Source organism: Camelus dromedarius, chromosome 17, assembly GCF_036321535.1.
Source record: "Camelus dromedarius isolate mCamDro1 chromosome 17, mCamDro1.pat, whole genome shotgun sequence".
Lineage (NCBI taxonomy): Eukaryota > Metazoa > Chordata > Mammalia > Artiodactyla > Camelidae > Camelus > Camelus dromedarius.
The window spans coordinates 34,228,524-34,247,349 of NC_087452.1; the positions used below are offsets into that span (position 1 = coordinate 34,228,524).

Below are 18,826 nucleotides of genomic sequence, written 5' to 3' on the forward strand. Positions count from 1 at the left end.
AAATAACTGTTAGCAATAGCTAACATTTTTTGAGTGCAGGCTGTGTTCTAGCTGCACAGTTTTAAGATCTTTCTAAATGCCTGCCTTGTGTTGTTGAATATGATCCTGGAATATGCACTGGAAATTGAAAAACATGGTTACTATTTGGCTGGTGCCAAAAAGGATGTATTCTAGGTGGAAGAATGTCTTAAGACTGAAAGGGGGATGGACTGGACCTGGCTTGTCTGGCTGTCGTGGAGGAGATAAAATAAGATTGGAAAGGGAGTTGAGGAATGGGCTCCTGATGTGATCCAAGGATTTCAGCTAAAACTAGCTGTGTGAGGACGTGTGCTGTGTCGAAGACTTCAACAACTCAGGGTGTCTGACTGAATAATAATCTGGAACGTAAAGCAGCATAGGCAAGCTAGCTGTTGTGGAGTGTCTCCTGTGAGCCAGACCTTGTGTTTTAAATGTCACCTTCTATTATTATCCTTTACGTGGGTCTAGTATTGTTATCTCCTCTTACCATTGAAGAGACTGAGGATTGAGGCCACAGAGAAATACCAAGTGAGGAGTGAATGAATCCAAGCTCAGACACCAGTGCATGTAGCTTTGAAGATAAGCTCTTCCCCTCCTTGATGCTGCCTCTCCCTTGTAAATCACGGAAATTGAAAAGCTGTGCCTTCCAAATCCTAAATTCTAGCAGAACAGTCCCTCTACAGCAAGTGATAAATACATCAAATAAGAGTTCATAAATCCTTTAAAGGCAGTTTTCTTGAAATAGTAGTGAATTAATGTTAACTGTTTTTGAGTTTAAATGTTAGTGTGATTCTGTTAACTTAAAAACTTCATCCAAAAGAATATAACCCCTTCATTTCATAAATTTCTGTTTTTAAGCCACCCTGCCTGTAGTATTTTGTTATGGCAGCCCTAGATGACTAATATACCCAGGCTGTATCAACTCTTCATGGGGGCTGGCAGGACAGCACAGAGCCTCAAACCTGTGACTGGGATCTGTGCTCACTTCTTTACAGAAGTGAAGAGGTTTTCTCTTACAAGCGTATTTTAATGATTCACGTTTCTGGATAAAGGAAGCACCAATTAATATTTGGAAGAAGGAATTGTGTTGGATCATCTATAATCACTTTGTACAGTTTCCTATTACTAAATAGTGACATCTGCTGGAGAACTGTGGCAAAATAAATTCCCTCAAATGAGGGGCTGTGCCGCTCTTTTTGTCTTCATCTTCAGTAGGTCTTGAGCATCTTATGACATTCAGTGTAGTTCTTGAGACTACATATGGGATCATACAGACTCTGAGCCTCCTCTGGTAACTTGTACCCTGAGACAAGCTTCCTGATGTGTAGAACCATGAGGGGCAACAGTCACATAGACACTTAAAAATGGATTTTTGTATAGAAAATAAGAAAACTAATTTGGGATTAGGACCAGGAAGAAGGAGGGAGGTTGAGTGTAAACAGGGGAAGAGGGCAAAGGGAGGTGAGCCTGAAGTTCAAAAGAAGGGAGAAAAAAATCAGAAAAATAAAAGAATTTTTCCACAAGTAGAAACATATTAATAATTTTAATGAAAATGACTACTTTTGTTTAAATCATAGTGCTGTACCTTAAGACTTGAAAACTATAACATTTGTTGCTTCAAGTTACATTGGTATCTAAAAATATAAAAATGAACTAAGTTGCTAAAATACTTTCCTGCAAAAATCAGAGGAAAAGCAAGCCTGGAAATAGGCTAGCTCAAGACTAAGTGTCATTATCAGTAAAATCCTGTCAGTCTCATCGTTAAAGGCTTATTATTTTAAACTTTTCAAATGAAAATTTTCATACATATGCAAAAGTAGAGAAAGTATAATAATAACCATGTACCAATCTATCTCCAAAATGAGGTTTTTTAAAATGCTTTTTTTTTAAGGTTTTTTTTTTTAAGGGGTGGTAACTAGGTTTATTTATTTAATTCTCTTTAAAATAGAGGTACTGGAGATTGAATTCACGACCTCATGCATGCTAAGCGTGCACTTTACCACTGAGCTATACCCTCCCCCAAAATGCATTTTTCTAAGACGACATTTTGAAATCCTGGACCAAGGAGTAGTAAATGGAGTAGACAATAAAGTTCGAATACGAGAATATTTCTAAAGTAGAGTCTAATGTATTCATTGGATCATTGTGAAAGAAGGAAGCCATGATGAATTCCACATTTCTAGTTTAGAAAACTGGCCTGATAATGACAACATTAATCAAGAACACAGAGAACCAGGAGGTTTGCAATTTAATATGGTGTCTGGTTAGCTGCCCTCAATGCAGCTTCCTCAATCTTCTCCCCAAATACCTATGAAGGTACAAAAAGTGGCAGCAATAATGTCTAAAAACTCAGGAGGGTGTCTATCTTAATCTTTAGGACAGATCTGAGATAAACTTCTGATTCCTTGTGTAAACAGAAATGGCTTGGAGAAAGATAGTCATTATTATCTATGCAGCATTGTCACTTCCCTGGCTCAGATACTCAAAGCCTGCACCAGCCAGGGACTGGGCAGGGCTCTCTGCAGAATATCACCTGATATTGTTGTAGGGACCAGATTGGTGTCTGTCCTCATACTCTCTTCTCCCTCATTTTTCCCATCTCTTTAAGGATACTGGGCCCCTGTTGGACAGGCAGAGTACTGATGGCATTACAGTACGGAAGGCGTGGTCTACACAAGCAGAGTACTGTAGGCTGGGCAGAGAAGGGAGTCTTGTCAATAGGACATGCTGGGAGTCGCCATTTCTCGGGTATTCCAATAGTTCAGAGAATCCGTGAGGAAGGGGAAGCTGGAATGCAGCTAGACCAGGGCTGCAGTGAGTAAATGTCTCTAAGAAACCAGGAGTTAAATTAAGAGTGGTATGTATCAGCTTATCCCCTTGTTGTAGATAAATAGTTTTTAGCCATCACACAATGAATTGAGTGTAGGGTCAAGAACCATTTATATTCCTTACCTGCTAAAAAATGAGAAATAAACCCTAACAAACAATACAGGGCCTATGAATGAACTATGCAGATTAAGGGTATAAGAAAAATGAAGATTAGAAAGGTCCATGCCAAATGCTCATAGAGTACAAAAATCATTGCCTTTATGAATTCTGAGTAAAAAGCCAAGGAAAGAATAGGCTGAAGTGAAACAAGAAATGGGTTTGATAAGGAAAGACTATATGGAAACTAAATGCAATAAGCAGAAATAAAATACATAGAGAAGGCCAAAAAAAAGCAAAATTGTTAAGAGCAAAATCTGTGATGGAAGACAGCCTTAAAGATTGTTGAAAGAGCTGAGATAGAGAATAGAACCAAGGTAATAATAATTAATATTCCTAAAACCAGGACAAATGGAGCAGAAGTGATAAAAGTAATAGTTCAGAGAGCTGGCGTTTGTTGCCTCCTTCCTGTGTGCCAGGCACTTGTCTACTTGAATCCTTATGGCAGTCCTCGGAGGAGAATCACTACTGTTAGCTCCATTATGCAGAAGAGAAGGTGGAAACTTGAAGTAAATCACCCCAGGTCACACAGCTATCGCAGATAATTGAGGATTTATTAGAAGAAAAATTTCCTAGCTGTAATGGCCTGTAATAAATGTATTGTGAAGAAGAAACAGTTGCATTCTAGGCAACACCAGTGATCACATCAAGATCATTCCTGGCAAAACAGTTTTGTTAGTGAGGACATTAACTTTTTTATTCACTAGATAATTCGTTGTGTCTGCCATTGTGACACCTAAGGGTAAGATTTTAAAATCATGACTTGTACTGACATCTCCAGTTCTAATCCTTCTGTTCCATATTTGTATTCCCCTTTTCTCCAATGAAAAACATCTGTGTGTTTATTCATTTATTCAAAACAGAAGACTTTTTGAATTGCTATACCACAACCAACAGCAGTTCTTTTTTGTCACTGGAATATAGCCCACTGAGGATTGGTGGTCAGAGTACTATGTTCAGAAGCTACTTAAAATAATCTTCCTTTCCTTTTCTGAGGTTCTGTTACCAACCTCATATGTGGTAGGTTCATTTGTTTCTCTTTGTTTTCAGTTATAGGGTCCTTCCATCTTTAATCAGTTATATTTTTTAAACATATAAAACATTTTAATATGACTTAAATGTCAAAACTAAGAGAAAGTTTTCTCGGAGAAGTTTCATTCCCTTTCCTATACCTTCTTTTTTGTTTCTGCCTGCCTTTTAGAAAACAATTTTTACTTTCTGATTTATGCTTCTCTTACTTCCTTTTGGAAGAATAAATAGGTTATTTTTTATGTATATATTCATATTTATGTTTATCCCTTGCCCCCATTCTTAGCTCTCCTTCTTTCTCATGGAAGTCCTTTCTCATGGAAGGGATGGCATACTATGTAGTATACTCGTTACCTTGCTTTTTTTCCTCCTAGAACTCACTATTTATTAGCCTATGGAGATCTTCCTCCTCCTTTCTTATAACTGTATTGTTCAGATGGGTATTTACATCATTTCTGATACTCTGCTATTATAAACAATTGTCCAGTAAATATTTTTTAAATCTTTGAATTATAACAAAGACAAGTCTTGCAGCCACCTGGCACAAACACAGGTTACCTACAAAGAAAATCAAGTTGGTCTTAGATTTATGTAATATTGTACCTAGAACAGAACCTGACACATAGTATTTGTTTTGTTTAAAATTCATTCTTATTTTTTAAGTCATTCATGTACATAATGATGTTAAGATATTTTAATTGATTCTTTTTGTAATTGCTCAAATTCCATACCCATGTGTTTGTATTGCATATATTGTACTTTGTGGTTTTCCATCTCTTCTTCATAACTGAGCAGAGACAGCACCTCCTTACTTGTTCCTGCTACTTCCATAGGATTTAGTAGATTTTTTTTTTAATCGTCTCTCTCCTATTTGGACTGCCAATTCCTAGAGAGCTGCTTTTCAACACCTAAAGAAAGGCTGGCATTACTAGCTACTTAATATATTTGTTAATCGAAGGAAGAGATTGTAAAAATCATTATAACTTTAGAAAACAATGAATAAAATGAAATTGTGTTCATTTCCTATATTTCCAGTAAAAGCACACATCTGTTTTATTCATTTTTCTTTTTACTTTTTCTTTCCAAATTTAGTCTGTGCTGAGACCTATAATCCTGATGAGGAAGAGGAAGATACTGATCCAAGGGTAAGACCTGCAGCAAAGGTATTAGGTAGAATTGTTTTAGTCCCCACTCCCCTCCTCTCTACATGCCAGATCTAGTCATGCTGATATTTAAAATAAATACAAATTAAAATCTCATCAAGATGCCATTTCTTATGTAAAAGATTGACAGTCATTAAGAAGAATGAAAGCAGGATTGGTTGAGGTTGTGGTAAGAAGGGGTGCCTAGCTGTAGCCGTCAGAGCCTTATTGTCAAGCCAGCTGACTCAGCAGTTACCTGAAGGAGAATTCCTCCCTAACGAACAGTCAGATCCTTCCTAAGGAGATTATTGCAGTGTTGTAATAGTGAAAAATGGAAACAGCATGAATGAACCAAAGTAGGGGATTCCAGGGGCTAAATTATGGTACATTCGAGTCAAGAGAATCTGCAGCCATTGGAAATGATGGTACTGGACTGGATTTAAATGATATGGAATGATGTGTATTTGAGGTACATTTTTATAGATCATTTTGTAAAATAAAAATAACTTTAAAATATTTATTTATCTATTTACTTATTTACATAAAGATTTATACCTGGAAGGACATATCCCAGATATTAACAGCAGTTGTGGCAGGACTAGGTTGACTTTTGGGTGCTTTTTTAAAATCTCAAGGTTACAAGGTTGTACAATTTACAAATTACTTTTATAAAAGCAAATTTGAAAACTATCTTTTTAAAAAGATTGATGTTATAAAAGAAACTTTAATGATCTTCCAAGCATGCCTTACAATGAGTAGACTATGAAAGATTTCTGAAGTATTCTAATAATAAAATGCTACCATTGTGTGAATATAATAGATACGTAGGTTTAAAAATTTTTTTATTCTGGATATTATAAAATTCTTGATGACTTTAAAAAGTTAAAATGATTTTTGCTAACTTTTTAATATCATAAACTTAAAATACTTAATACTTGACATCTGTTACTTCTGGTCAAATTAAGTGGGTTCAGAAGCTACTTTTTTTTTAGTGTAAAGATAATACTTAGGAAGGAGCTTGATAGGTCTCAATTATAATAGCAGTGCTAGACAAGAATTATTTCTTTTTATAGAAATAATTCAATAAACATTTACTGAATATCTATAATATTAGTAATAATTTGGAGGCACCTACTAAATACCAGGTACTGTTTTAAACACTGCATGTAGTAACTCATTCAACCCTTTTGACAACTCTAATTTTGTAGATATCATTACTTTTACTGGTAATACTAAGTTGTTGATGTTTGAACTATAGCTTGCTTAGCCATTGTCTACTTGCCATCTCCACTTAGATTTCAAAAGGCAACTCAAACTGAGCTCCTGATTCTTTCCCTTTAAATATTCTTTTTCACCCACAGTCTTCCCCAGCTCATTTCATAGCAGCTCCATTCTTCCTGTTGCTCAGGTCCAAAATTTTAGGGTCACCCTCAGCTCCTCTCACTTTTTCACACCTATGTTCAATTTTTCAGCAAATCCATTGGGCTCAGTCTTAAAAACATATCCAAAATTCCCCTACTTCTCAAACCTCCATGGCTACCACCCTGGTCCTAGTCACAACTATTTAACACTAGGATAATCGTAGTAGCTTCCTGACTTCCACTCTTGCCTCCCTCAAGGCTGATCTTCACTCAGGAGCCAATGTGAGCCTTTAAAAACATTAGTCAGACCTCTTCCCTTCCTCACGTTGCCCCCATGTCACTAGAGAAAAGAACCAATTCTGTGACCTGCAGTGCCCTCTGTGAATGTGGGCATCACCTCCACCTAATCCCCAAACCTGATCTCTTTCTGATCCTTCCCCCTCGCTCTGCATCAGTCGCATCTCTCTCCTGCTTCTTCTCAAGCATGCTGTTCACCTGCAAGAAGACCTTGTTTTCACTTGCTGTTCCCTCTGCTTGAGCTGCTCTTTGCACAGAGATGTCCACATAACCCACTCCCTCAGGTTGTCCTCACTTCCTTGAGACCTTTATACAAATGTCACCTATTCACACTCACACACACATTTTTAATCATCCTTCTGTATTACTTCTCTCCTTAGCCTTGTCACTCTCTAACATATTTTATGTATTCATTGAATGTGAGAATAGGTGTTTTTATCTTGTGTCCACTGCTGTGTCCCAAGGGCTAAGACAGAGCCTGACACCTAATAGGTGCTTAGTATTTGTTGAATGAACAAATATCTAACCCCCCACTTTACGGATGAGGACTCTGAGGTTCCCAGTGAATAGCTGACTTGCTGCCAGCACACAGCCGGTGGGTGGTCCAGGGTGGGTGCTCTTCACCCCCTATCACATTGCCCATCCATGATCAGAGCACTGCTTAGTATTTGTAAAGAAATAAAATTGCAGCATGTGCTCTTAATCTTTCCCATTTTTAGGAGAAAGAAATATACCAATTTGTAAGTAAAGTAATATTGTAAAATTCCATTTTAAAATTTCCCTGGTTTTATTTGAATTGGCAGGTGATTCATCCTAAAACTGATCAACAGAGATGCAGACTTCAGGAAGCTTGCAAAGATATTCTTCTTTTCAAAAATCTTGATCAGGTAACATTGCTTTAAAAAATATTGTTGTTTTTCAGTTTTTGTTCTATTCATCATTTAAACAGTTTTTAGCATCTTAGCCACAGCCAAATGAAGCATAAAACCTTAGATCCACCCTGGTTACAAACATTTGCATTGTATTGAGCACCACAACACATAATGAACTTTTCAGATGACTTTTAGTGTTTCTCTGCTTTGGTACTCCTCTCAGACAGTATCATTTGAGGACCATGTGGTTTGGTCATGTTAAAAGGAAATGTTCAACAGACATAGAAAACAAATTTATGGTTACCGGTGGGTAAGGGGGTGGGAAGGGGATAAATTGGGAGTTTGAGATTTGCAGATACGAACTATTATATATAAAATAGATAAACAACAAGTTTATACTGTATAGCACAGGGAACCATATTCAATATCTTGTAGTAACCTATAATGAAAAAGAATATGAAAATGAATATATGTATTATGACTGAACTATTCTGTACACCAGAAATTGACACAATGGTGTAAATTGACTATACTTCAATTAAAAAAAAAAGGAAATGTTCAGATTTGCATGATGCTGGCTTAGTTTGGAGGGTCTGAATTCATGCTGCAGAGTAATTTCTCCAAAGATGCCAGTGTAGAGTTCTCCTCATTGGTAGCAGTTAACCCACTAAGAGTGTGTGACTTTGTGATGTCTTCTCACACCTTTGTTGTGAAACACCTCTTGTGATTACTTCTCAGCAAAGACGACAGGCATGGGGCACACACAGAGTAGTATGTGTCTGCAAAGCCCAAGCACAGGATCTATGCCTGTGCCTGTCTTCCCTCCCTGGGTGAAGACAGAGAACAGGGGCTACGTCCTGAGAACAGAGACTCTTCAAATTTTCTGTTTCTTCTCTGGTTTGAGCTCCCTGAAGCTATATGAATGGCTAAGGTGCTGGGCCTACGGGGAATCCCAGAATGTACAGAGACAGGAAGGATGGGAAATGGAATTCTCCTGCTGCCCAGCTCCTGCAAATAAGTCTTCTAAAGATATCCCCACAGCCCTCCCTGGGAATCTGGCTGGTCAAACATGAGTTCATGATATATCAGTCAAGGGTATCAACCATCCCTGGTGTCTGTAAACCAGTCTGCTTGGTAACTGTGTGGTTATAGGAATAGCCAGAACTTCAATCAGAGTTTTATTAGTCTGAGACTGAGTAAAACAAGGACATGACTTCAAGGAAAGGATTGTGAGAAATACTAGTCTGTGTCAGCTGTTTTCCTTGGAAGACTCATCTGTAGTGATAGAAAGGGGACTTGCTTCTTTATCTACTATGAATAAAACCCCTTGTAAATGTTATACAGCAGATGTTCTAAAGGAATTTGCTGTGTCAGTCCAATATTGAGTTTTCTAAGTGTTGGAGAACATGATTTTACCATTTTAGTATTGAAGAATGAAAACTGAATTTTCACATTTAATTATATTTTTCTAACATTTTATTCAAATACAATAAAGTAGAAAGAATTTTACAGAACATGCATTTATCTGTTGCCTTGATTCTAACTTCAACATTTTACTATGCTTGTTGTGCTATATACCATCTACCCTCAGCAAAAGGGTTGGCAAACTTGTTCTTAAAGAACCAGGTAGTAAATATTTTTGTCACAACTACTCAACTATGTTATTGTAGCAGGAAAGCAGCCACAGACAATGCATAAATGAAAGAGTATGGTGTATTCCAATAAAACATTATTTACAAAAACAGCTATTTGCTCGCCCCTGCATTAACTCTTTTTTTTTTTTTTTTGCATACATTTCCGAGTAAATTGCAGATCTCAGTATAAGTCCCCTTAAATACTTTGGCATGCATATCATGAACTAGAGGTCATTATTTGTTTATATTTTTTTAATGTAAAGTTTGCATATAATGAAATGCATGCATGAATTTTAAGTGTGCATTCACTTAAGTTTGACAAATGCATACGCTTAGGTAATCCAAACCCCTGCCAAGATATAGAATATTGCCACCACCCCCAGAAAGTTGCCTCATGCCCCTTTATGATCAGTTCTTGCTCCCCTTCCCCAGAGGCAGCTATTATTTCGATTTGTTCTACCATAAATTAATTTTGCCTTCTAGGATTTCATATAAATGGAATCATACAGTATGTACTCTTTTGTGTGAGACTTCTTTCACTCAGCACAATGTTTTTGAGGTTCTTTCATGTTGTTACATGTATCAGTAGTTCCAACATTCCATTTTCTTTTTTTGCTTTTTATTTTGAACTAGTTTTAGACTTATAAAAAAGCTATAAATATAGTAAAGAGTTCCCATATACCCCTCATCTAGCTTCCCCTAATATTAGCATCTTATATACCCATAGTACAATTATCAAAACCAGGAAATTAACATTGTTACAATACCATTAGTTAAACTACAAACATTACTCAGATTTCATCAGTTTTCTTACTAATGTTTTTTTTCTAGTCAATGATCCAGTCCCCTAGTCTCCTCCAACTTGTGATAGTTTTCAGTCCTTCCTAGCATTTCATGATTTTGACATTTTGAAGAATGCTAGTTATAGAATGTACCTCAGTTTGAATCTGTCTCATGTTTCCTCATGATTGAAATATGGTTATGTATTTTTAGCCAGGCTACCACAGAAATTACATCATGTCCTTCTCAGAGCATCATATCCAGGGGTCCGTGATGTCAGTGTGTCATTGCTAGTGATGTTAGCTCATTCCCTTTTATTGCTGAGTAATATTCCATTGTATGAAAATACCAGTTTGCTTATCCATTCTTCTGGAGATGGATACCTGGTCTATTTCTTGGGTTTGGCTCTTAAGAATAGTGCTGTGGACATTTTGTGCAAGCCTTTTTATGAACTTTTTTTTTTCATTTTTCTTCAGTAAAATAGCTGAGTGCAAAATTGCTGGGTCATAGGGTAGGTATTGTTTGATTTTATAAAAATCTACCAGTTCTTTTTCAAAGTGGTTGTACTATTGTGTATTCCTTCCAATAATATTTGACATTCCCAGTTGTTCTGTATCTTTACCAACATTTTATATTGTTTAGCTTTTCAAATTTTAGATATTCTGGTGACTGTATTTGTTTCCATTTTAAAAAATTTATTTTGCAAATTTCTGTTTTTAAATTTTCAAATTTCCAGAGAAGTTGAAAGAATAGTACCATGAACACTCATATATCTTTTACCTAGACTGATCAGTTGTTAACATTTTGCTACACTCTTTCTCTTGTTGTGTAGTTACACACATATATATGTGTAAACTATTTTTTTTTGTTTGAGCCATTTGTGAATATGTTTAAGACATCATGACTCATAGCCACTAAATACCTTAATATGTATTTTCCAAGAACAAGGATATTCTCCTACATTAACATAATACCATTATTAAACCCAAGATATTTAACACTGGTGTAATAATACTACCTAAATACAGTCCATATTCAAGTTTTCCCAGTAAAGCTTTCTACAGCTTTTTTGTTTTGTTTTTCCATCCTGAATCACATGTTGCTTTTGGTTGTCATGATGTCGTTTTAGTCCCCTCTAACCTAGAATACTTCCTTTGCACCTTATTCTATATCTCATGACACTCATGTTTTTGGAGAGTACAGGCCAAAATAAGAATTACTCAGACAAGAGGCTGCCAGTGGACAGCCCACAGGCCAGATATAGCCAGGTATAGATATGTGTGTTTGGTCTGTATTGTATGTGAAAATTTGACTTTGTTACCTGTATTTAAACATGAGATTTCTGGCAATACTGGGCTCACATTCCACATGATTGCAGATGACACATGAGTAGCAAGCCTTCCTTTTTAATATTTGTCAACTTATACAGTATTCAATACCTATGGAACTATGAAACTAAAGAGATGCTTTTTGGTGATAATTATTTCGGGTAGCACAGATACACTGACAGAACACTAAATCACATGGAATTATGCAGCAGTAAAATTATTTCCTTGCCAGGTCTTCAGTCCACATTCCTCCCAAGAGAAAAATTTTCTTTGAGTTGAGGCTAGTGTTTAGTGCCCCCTCACAGTCACTGAGCTAACTGACAGAGGAACACTGGCCCTAGATTGAGACCCCCGTTTTGTTAGAATTTAATAGCATTGTTTTATTTTCATTATATGTATCAGTACAGTTACTTTCTGGTTATGGCAGGTAACATTGGTAAGTAAGTAATTGTATGTGTTGTATATAAATGATTGAAGCAATATGAGCAGTCTGATAATAGATCTTGTTTATTGAGTACCTGTTATGTGATGAATACTTTCCTTAGATTTTTCTCCTTTAGTCATAAAAATTGATAAGCTAGAAACTACCTATTAAAGCCTTTTTACATATGAAGAAACTGAGGCTCAGCGAAGTTAATTGATGTGCTTGGCTGGTTAGAGCAGTTGTACTGTTCCATGGTCTCTGAGGGCACTTCAGCCCTTTAGATTTTATAATCCTGGTAAGATCAACACCTGTAGGAAGGTGGCATCACCTGCCTTTACACATGACATAATGGATCCATCAAGGGAGGTGACAGTCTTGTGAGTCATGGGAGAATGGGCCTCATGATTTAGACACCTATTTTTGCATAAATTATAGAATTTTTTCAAAATAACACTGCCTCAGAAAACTTAGCAACTGTGCTGTGTACATGGAGAGGCAAAGCTGAATGGTCACAGGAAAGCATCTGTTTCCGATAGCACTTAGGTTTCTGCTTGAATGTGGGGAACAGTCTGATGTAAGGACTTCTACCATGTAGTCACCAACTGAGATAAGCAGTTATTTTTTTCCCCACAAATGTGAAAGCCATCTTTTCTCCTTGTGTGTTCCCCGTAGGAACAACTTTCTCAAGTCCTTGATGCTATGTTTGAAAGAACAGTCAAAGCTGATGAGCATGTCATTGACCAAGGAGATGATGGAGACAACTTTTATGTCATTGAACGGTAGGAGACAGAGTTATGCAATTGCATGGCTGTACTTAATAAGATTCATGACTGAGGGCAAGTGCTCCACGCTCTGCTTTGTTCAGCCCAGACAGGACTTATGGCCAAGTGAACAAACTTCTCAAAGTTTTCCCCTCTCTGTCCACAGCCTGCCCTGCTCTGTCTGCTGCTGCCCTAAGTCCTCAGTATGACCCATACTTGGGTTGCCACTATCTACAGTTACATAAGATGTGCAAGGTGTGCTTTATAGACATGTTATTTGCCAGTGTTCAAATGAATTGATTTCCTGAAGAATAACCATGACACTATTGTTATCTGGATCATTTAATCCTAGCCTAATTTTACACTTGAGTATCCTGCCTCAACCTGTATACCCCTAGCCCCGTCTAGCCGTGTTGGGATACATAAAATGTGTGGATTTGACCCACTCGCCTTGGGGTATCCTAACCTCTTGAGCTATAAGTATCATCTGGGGGGGCTCCTTCTGACCACCTCTCAGTCCTGAAAGGAACACCCTCATCAGAATTTAAGGTCAATAAGATGTTGCTTCGCCAGTATCTTCCATTAATTATTTTTCATTTTTTCCTTTCAAAGTACTTTCCAAATTATAGAAATGTTACACAAATAGTACAAAAATTCTTATAAACCTAGGTTCCCAGGTGAATGTTTTACCACATTAGCGTTATTGTTTGAGAGTAATTTGCAGGCATAATGCTGTTTTATCTCTGAATACTTCAGTGTGTATTTCCTAAAAACAGGACATTCTCTTACATAAGCATAAACTAATTATAAAAATCAGAAATTGACATTTTATACAGTACCGTCATCTACTGTACAGATCTTATTCATTTTTTTCTATTCATTCTCTGATTTTTGAGGTTCTTTTAATCTCCGTCCAGTAACTGTACTAGATTCAGTTAGTCCTCTTGTCAAACCTTTGCGCATTCAGGTTCTTGAACAGAAAATCTTCAAGAATGTACTCCTTGGGTAACCTTTGAGCCCTTGATATCTGTGACAAATGATTACAATTGGAAGAAATGTTTTCATTAAAGTGTGAAGATGATACAAGTAATACATTCTTAAAGACTGTTTTACTTTTGTCTGTTATGCTCATGCTTCCTATATAGGGTTCTGTAAGTAGTGACAGAATAATTTTTTAAAGTTATGCCACCACTTCCAGCAGCCACCTTTCCCACTTGCTCTGCCATGTGCTCCCAGTGGTTACCTTCAGTCTGGGAAATAAACACTTACCTGCGCATATCCATAGCTTAAAGGTTGAAACGCTTGTCTACAGAGGGAATTATTTGTTGTGATATGTGTAAATGAGAGGGACTATCTTTTGTATGCAGTGAAAGTAATTATTAACAAATTGAAGAGACTGTCATTCAAATAAAAAGATACTGTTCCTAGCCTCAGAAAACTCATTTCACTTTCTAGTTGGAGAGATAGACCCTTAAATAGATAATTATTACATAATTTGGTGATAACAACAATGATAAAAAAATATGCCCCGTTATTTGGAAGAGAACCTGAGTGGGCGAGGACTCTGTTTTGCGGCTTCCTGAAATTGTGTTGTTCCCAAAATTAAGATGCTAGTGTCTCCTGGAAGGGAGACTGAAAATACATAAGTGAATTTACCCTGAATTCCATGTTTTCTACTCGCAGCCTTGTTACTTTTGCCTTGTCCATCAGGTCTGGTACAGGTCAGCTTCCTTTCTGAGTGGTGAGCGCCCTTGAGGACAGGGTTGGTGCCATGTAACTGATATTTGAGTGATTGGTTTTATTCTCTGCTTCTTGTGTAACATTTGATACTTAGTGATTTTATCAAACAAATGGAAGCTCTTTGTAGGAAATTTAGGGGAAAAAACAGGAAAGAAAGTAATTTAGCTATGATTTCATCGACAGAGTATAGTCTTCTATTTTTTTCCTATGCTTTACTGTTAGGTCAGATCCATTACCCTAAAATTTGGTTCAGATATCAAGACTGATCATTACCACATACACAGAATAACAGGGTATGAAAAGATTTACTACTCACACAACAAAGCTTTTGAGGGAGAGCAGGGCAGGTTTCCAAGAGGTCCAGAAATGACTTGAGACAGCAGGGAGAGGTGACTAGCTTAGAGTCAGGCTGCTGTTATATATGGTCAGGTGCTTGTGTTGTTTGAATTTCCCGTCGGCACCACGTGAGGGACACCCAGGTTTTCTTATCAGCTTTCCCACATGTGAGACAGAAGAGGAAGAAGGATGGTGAGGTAGGGTTTAAAAGCTGTTAACAATAAACATGAGAAACGTAGTCAACTCTCTATTTTTATATATATATATTTATACAAATACACACACACACACACACACACACACACACACACTTTTTGGGTCATAGATTGTTGTGTGACCTGATTTTTAAAATCTATTTTAAGTAGTTTGCCTTGGGATGCAATATTATTCTATGTCAGCATTTATATTCACTGCATAATATGAATATAGAGATATATTTGACCTGTCCTCTATTGTTAGCAGATTAAATTGTGATTTTTGCTGATGTAAATATTACCTGGTATGCATCCCTGAAGTTAAATATTCTCCAATATCTTTGATGATCTCTTTAGAATGTCTAGAAATGAAATTGCTGTGTCAAAGGGTCTCTTTGAGGAATTTGTTATGTTGTTAATTATCTTACAGAAACTTTGAAACATTTACATTTACTTCAGTGGTGTATTGAGAGTGCCTAGTTATCCCAATACTTGTCTGTTCTGATTTTTTTTCTTCAGCAATCATTATCAATAGATAGAAAATTGCATCTTTTTGTTTATTTTAATCAGTGTTTTACATCCTAGTTTTCAACAGACAAAACAAAACCCGTACAATCATTTCAATACCTACAGGGCAAGCAGTTGACAAAATTCAATGCCTTTTCATGATAAAAACTCTAAGCTAACTAGGAGTAGAAGGGACTTTTCTCCAACCTGATTAAAGGCATTTATAAAAAACGTACAGCCAGCCTCATACTTAATGATGAAAGGTTGAATGTTTTCCCCTTAAGAATGAGAACAAGACAAGCATGTCTGCTCGCATCACTTCTGTTCAATATTGTACTATAGATCCTAACCAGTGCAATAGAGCAAAAAAAAAAAAAAAAAAAAAAAAAAGAAGAAGAAGAAAAAAGAAAAGAAGGAACAGAGAAAGAGGGAGTGACAAAAAGGAAGAAATAAAACTGTCTTTGTTTGAAGATGACATGATCCTCTAGAAAATGCCACGTCCTATACAAAAGCCATTAGAGCTAATAAGTGAGTTTAATCAAGGTCACAGAGTATGAAGTCAAAATGCAAAAATCTATTATGTTTCTATATACTAGCAAAAATCTGTTGGAAATGCCCTATAACAAGGTTTTATATCATATGTACCTTCTATTCATGTACACCTGCCAGTTATTAAATTTATTATTGGAAGTAATAAATGACATTCTTTCTTGTTATACTTCCAGGGGAACCTATGATATTTTAGTAACGAAAGATAATCAAACCCGCTCTGTTGGTCAGTATGACAACCATGGCAGTTTTGGAGAACTAGCTCTGATGTACAACACCCCGAGAGCTGCTACCATTGTCGCCACTTCAGAAGGCTCCCTCTGGGGACTGGTGAGTTAGAGAAATGGTTCTCCTTGCATGGCATGGTATTAATTACCCTTACTTCTGGTTCTCTGTCTTTGAGCTGTTGGTTCACATTATATTTTATAGTCTCAGTTATCTGAAAGACATTGTGGAAGGTCTTGTACCAGTGTGTTTTTCCATTTCTCTGAAATGACTTATCAACAAAACATATATTCCAAATTATAGGGAGAAGACCAGGTCTTATGACCTTGTAGTCATGTCAGCTCTTGTTACATTTTCTGTTTATGGTTTTATCAGACAAGTAGAGAGAGGAGGGATAACTCTCTGCACAAGAAACAGCCTAGAAAAATAAGGGTCATTGAAAGCTCTGCCAATGGTGTTGCCTATTTCTGACTATCCCAGAACCACCTTTTCTCAGTGTTCAGCCATCTACTTGGTCACTGGTCCATGTGAATATTTAATTGACTTAGATGACTTGAAAGTCTAATAACCATATTCTGGGAAAGAGAACTTTCCTATAATGTCTTAGGCATAATACTGCTATGATGTTGTCCTCTATTGTACATGACCTACCTTGCTTCCTTCAGTATCAAGCCTTCAGAATATATAACTGTCTTCCTTCTTAAACAATAATCATCTTCTTTACAAATTACAAATTTTATTTTTAAAATGTTGACATTTATCGAAATATATTTCCATTTACCCTACAAACAGAATTAAATGTATACCATGGAATTATCAATATATTTCCTCAAATTAAATCTCATTTTAAAGCCATAGTAGAGCACTTCATTGTGATATACTAATATAGAATTAAGAATGCCCCTGAGAGATGAAAGATATAATGGCTTAAGAATATATCACACATTTGGGATCCCACTGCTTAAAATCTCAAGGTAGATCAATAAGTAATGGAGGAAAATAAACTCAGTTTTAAAATACACTGATGCTAACTTCTGTACCAGGCCAAGATGGAATAGCCGCATTCCTCACTAGTCTTCCCTCTTAAAACTAAAAAACTCTGGATATCATACAACAAACAAACACAGGAGACCCTGAAAGATGGAAAGGAGAAGGTGGACTGGCTAGGGATCTCAGGACTTAAGGAAGGACATAACAGTGAGTTCCCCAAGTTTTCTTATTAATTCCATATATCCCAGGTAGGGTTCTGGAAAAACGTACAACCCAGACCATTGACAGGTACACATAAAAACAACCCCAAGAAAAGTTTGCTCCCTTTACCCAAAGGACTAGGAAAAGGGCAGCCTAGCAGAACAGAACAGAAAACCTTTTTGACAATACCACCTTACTCCAGCCAAATACCAAAGGAAAAACTGCTTCTACCTCTTCACACTCTCTCTTGCTTGAGTGAAAGTCAGTAGAAACTTTCTTAGGGAACTTCTGCAGTCACAGGAAAGGGTAGCATTCATTTTCACTTTTGAACTTCAGGGCTATTTACTTGACTCTGAACACTTGCTGCCTGAGGGAACTGCCATTTCATGGTAGGGGTTTCCTCTTGATGGCTCCCTTGGAAGCTCCCTGAAAGCTGAGTCTGTGTCTGGTGCTTTTTTATATCCTCCATAGTCACAGGAATTGGCCTTGCACAGCCTGAGAGTTCTGGAAAGTACAAAATTATACGTAGAAAGGGTTGGAACACAGATAAGTCACTCTACAAAATATCAGTTGCTTTCTTTTCAGCTAGAAATACAGTTTGTTGCTGCGATCGTAGTCATCTTTCTAACATGGTAGGTGGACTTTTTAAATACTGCTTTTTTGACAGTGACTACTCAAACATAAGGAAGGGAGCTTTATAATTCCCATTGTCTCAGTCTTGACTATTCTCCTTCCACAGCTGTCTTGGCCTAGATGGACTGCAAAAACATGTAGAAGTTCTAAATTTCTGAATTCTAAAGATAATAGAGTAATATTCCAAAGTATAACAGTAACTTTTAAAATACTTTTAAAATGATACATCCCTAACCCTAGACTTCAAAATAGTGGTGGCAAGTGATGCAACCCATTAGAGCAATCAAAGATTGAATGGCTCTTTTCAAGCAGACAGATGGAGAATAAAATGGGGGCAGAATCTTGCTAAATGCTGGTGAGCAGACATTATTTGTGGAGCAGTTTAAGAAGAGAGGGTAGGAGTCTGCCATCCTTACACTAGGAATGTAGGGCGCAGTAGGTGACTTCTGTAAGGCAGATGAAACATGGCACAGGTTAGGGCCAGGGAATTCTGTAGCTGATGAAATATGAGCCAGTGAAAACTATTTAGGCACCTCAACTCAGTTGTTTTCTATGTGTTTTCTCCACCCTACTCCCACCCCATCATCAAGAATACTAAAATAGCAAACCTACAGCTAACCATGCCTTTACCCCCTTGCTGTTTTTCATTCTGCCAGCCTTTAGGATGTCATTACTATACTCCCCCCACCAAAAAAAAAAAAATCGTTCTATTCCTGAGAGTCCGAAGTGGAAGAAAGGTACAATTAACTTAGGTACAAATAACTACTTACCCATTTAGGAACCTAAGCAGCTAACATTCCCCTGGCTGCTGGTCTCTCCC

General features: G+C 37.0%; 1 protein-coding gene across 1 annotated transcript in view; it reads left to right on the forward strand.

Annotated features, from left to right (window-relative positions):
- PRKAR2A (protein kinase cAMP-dependent type II regulatory subunit alpha) overlaps positions 1-18,826 on the forward strand; it is a 66,332-nt gene that overhangs the window by 34,731 nt on the left and 12,775 nt on the right. Inside the window, exons 3-6 of the mRNA XM_031470274.2 lie at positions 5,125-5,177; positions 7,636-7,719; positions 12,543-12,649; positions 16,134-16,287. Of these exons, the coding sequence (XP_031326134.1) occupies positions 5,125-5,177; positions 7,636-7,719; positions 12,543-12,649; positions 16,134-16,287 (398 nt within the window). The remainder of the gene's footprint in view (positions 1-5,124; positions 5,178-7,635; positions 7,720-12,542; positions 12,650-16,133; positions 16,288-18,826) is intronic.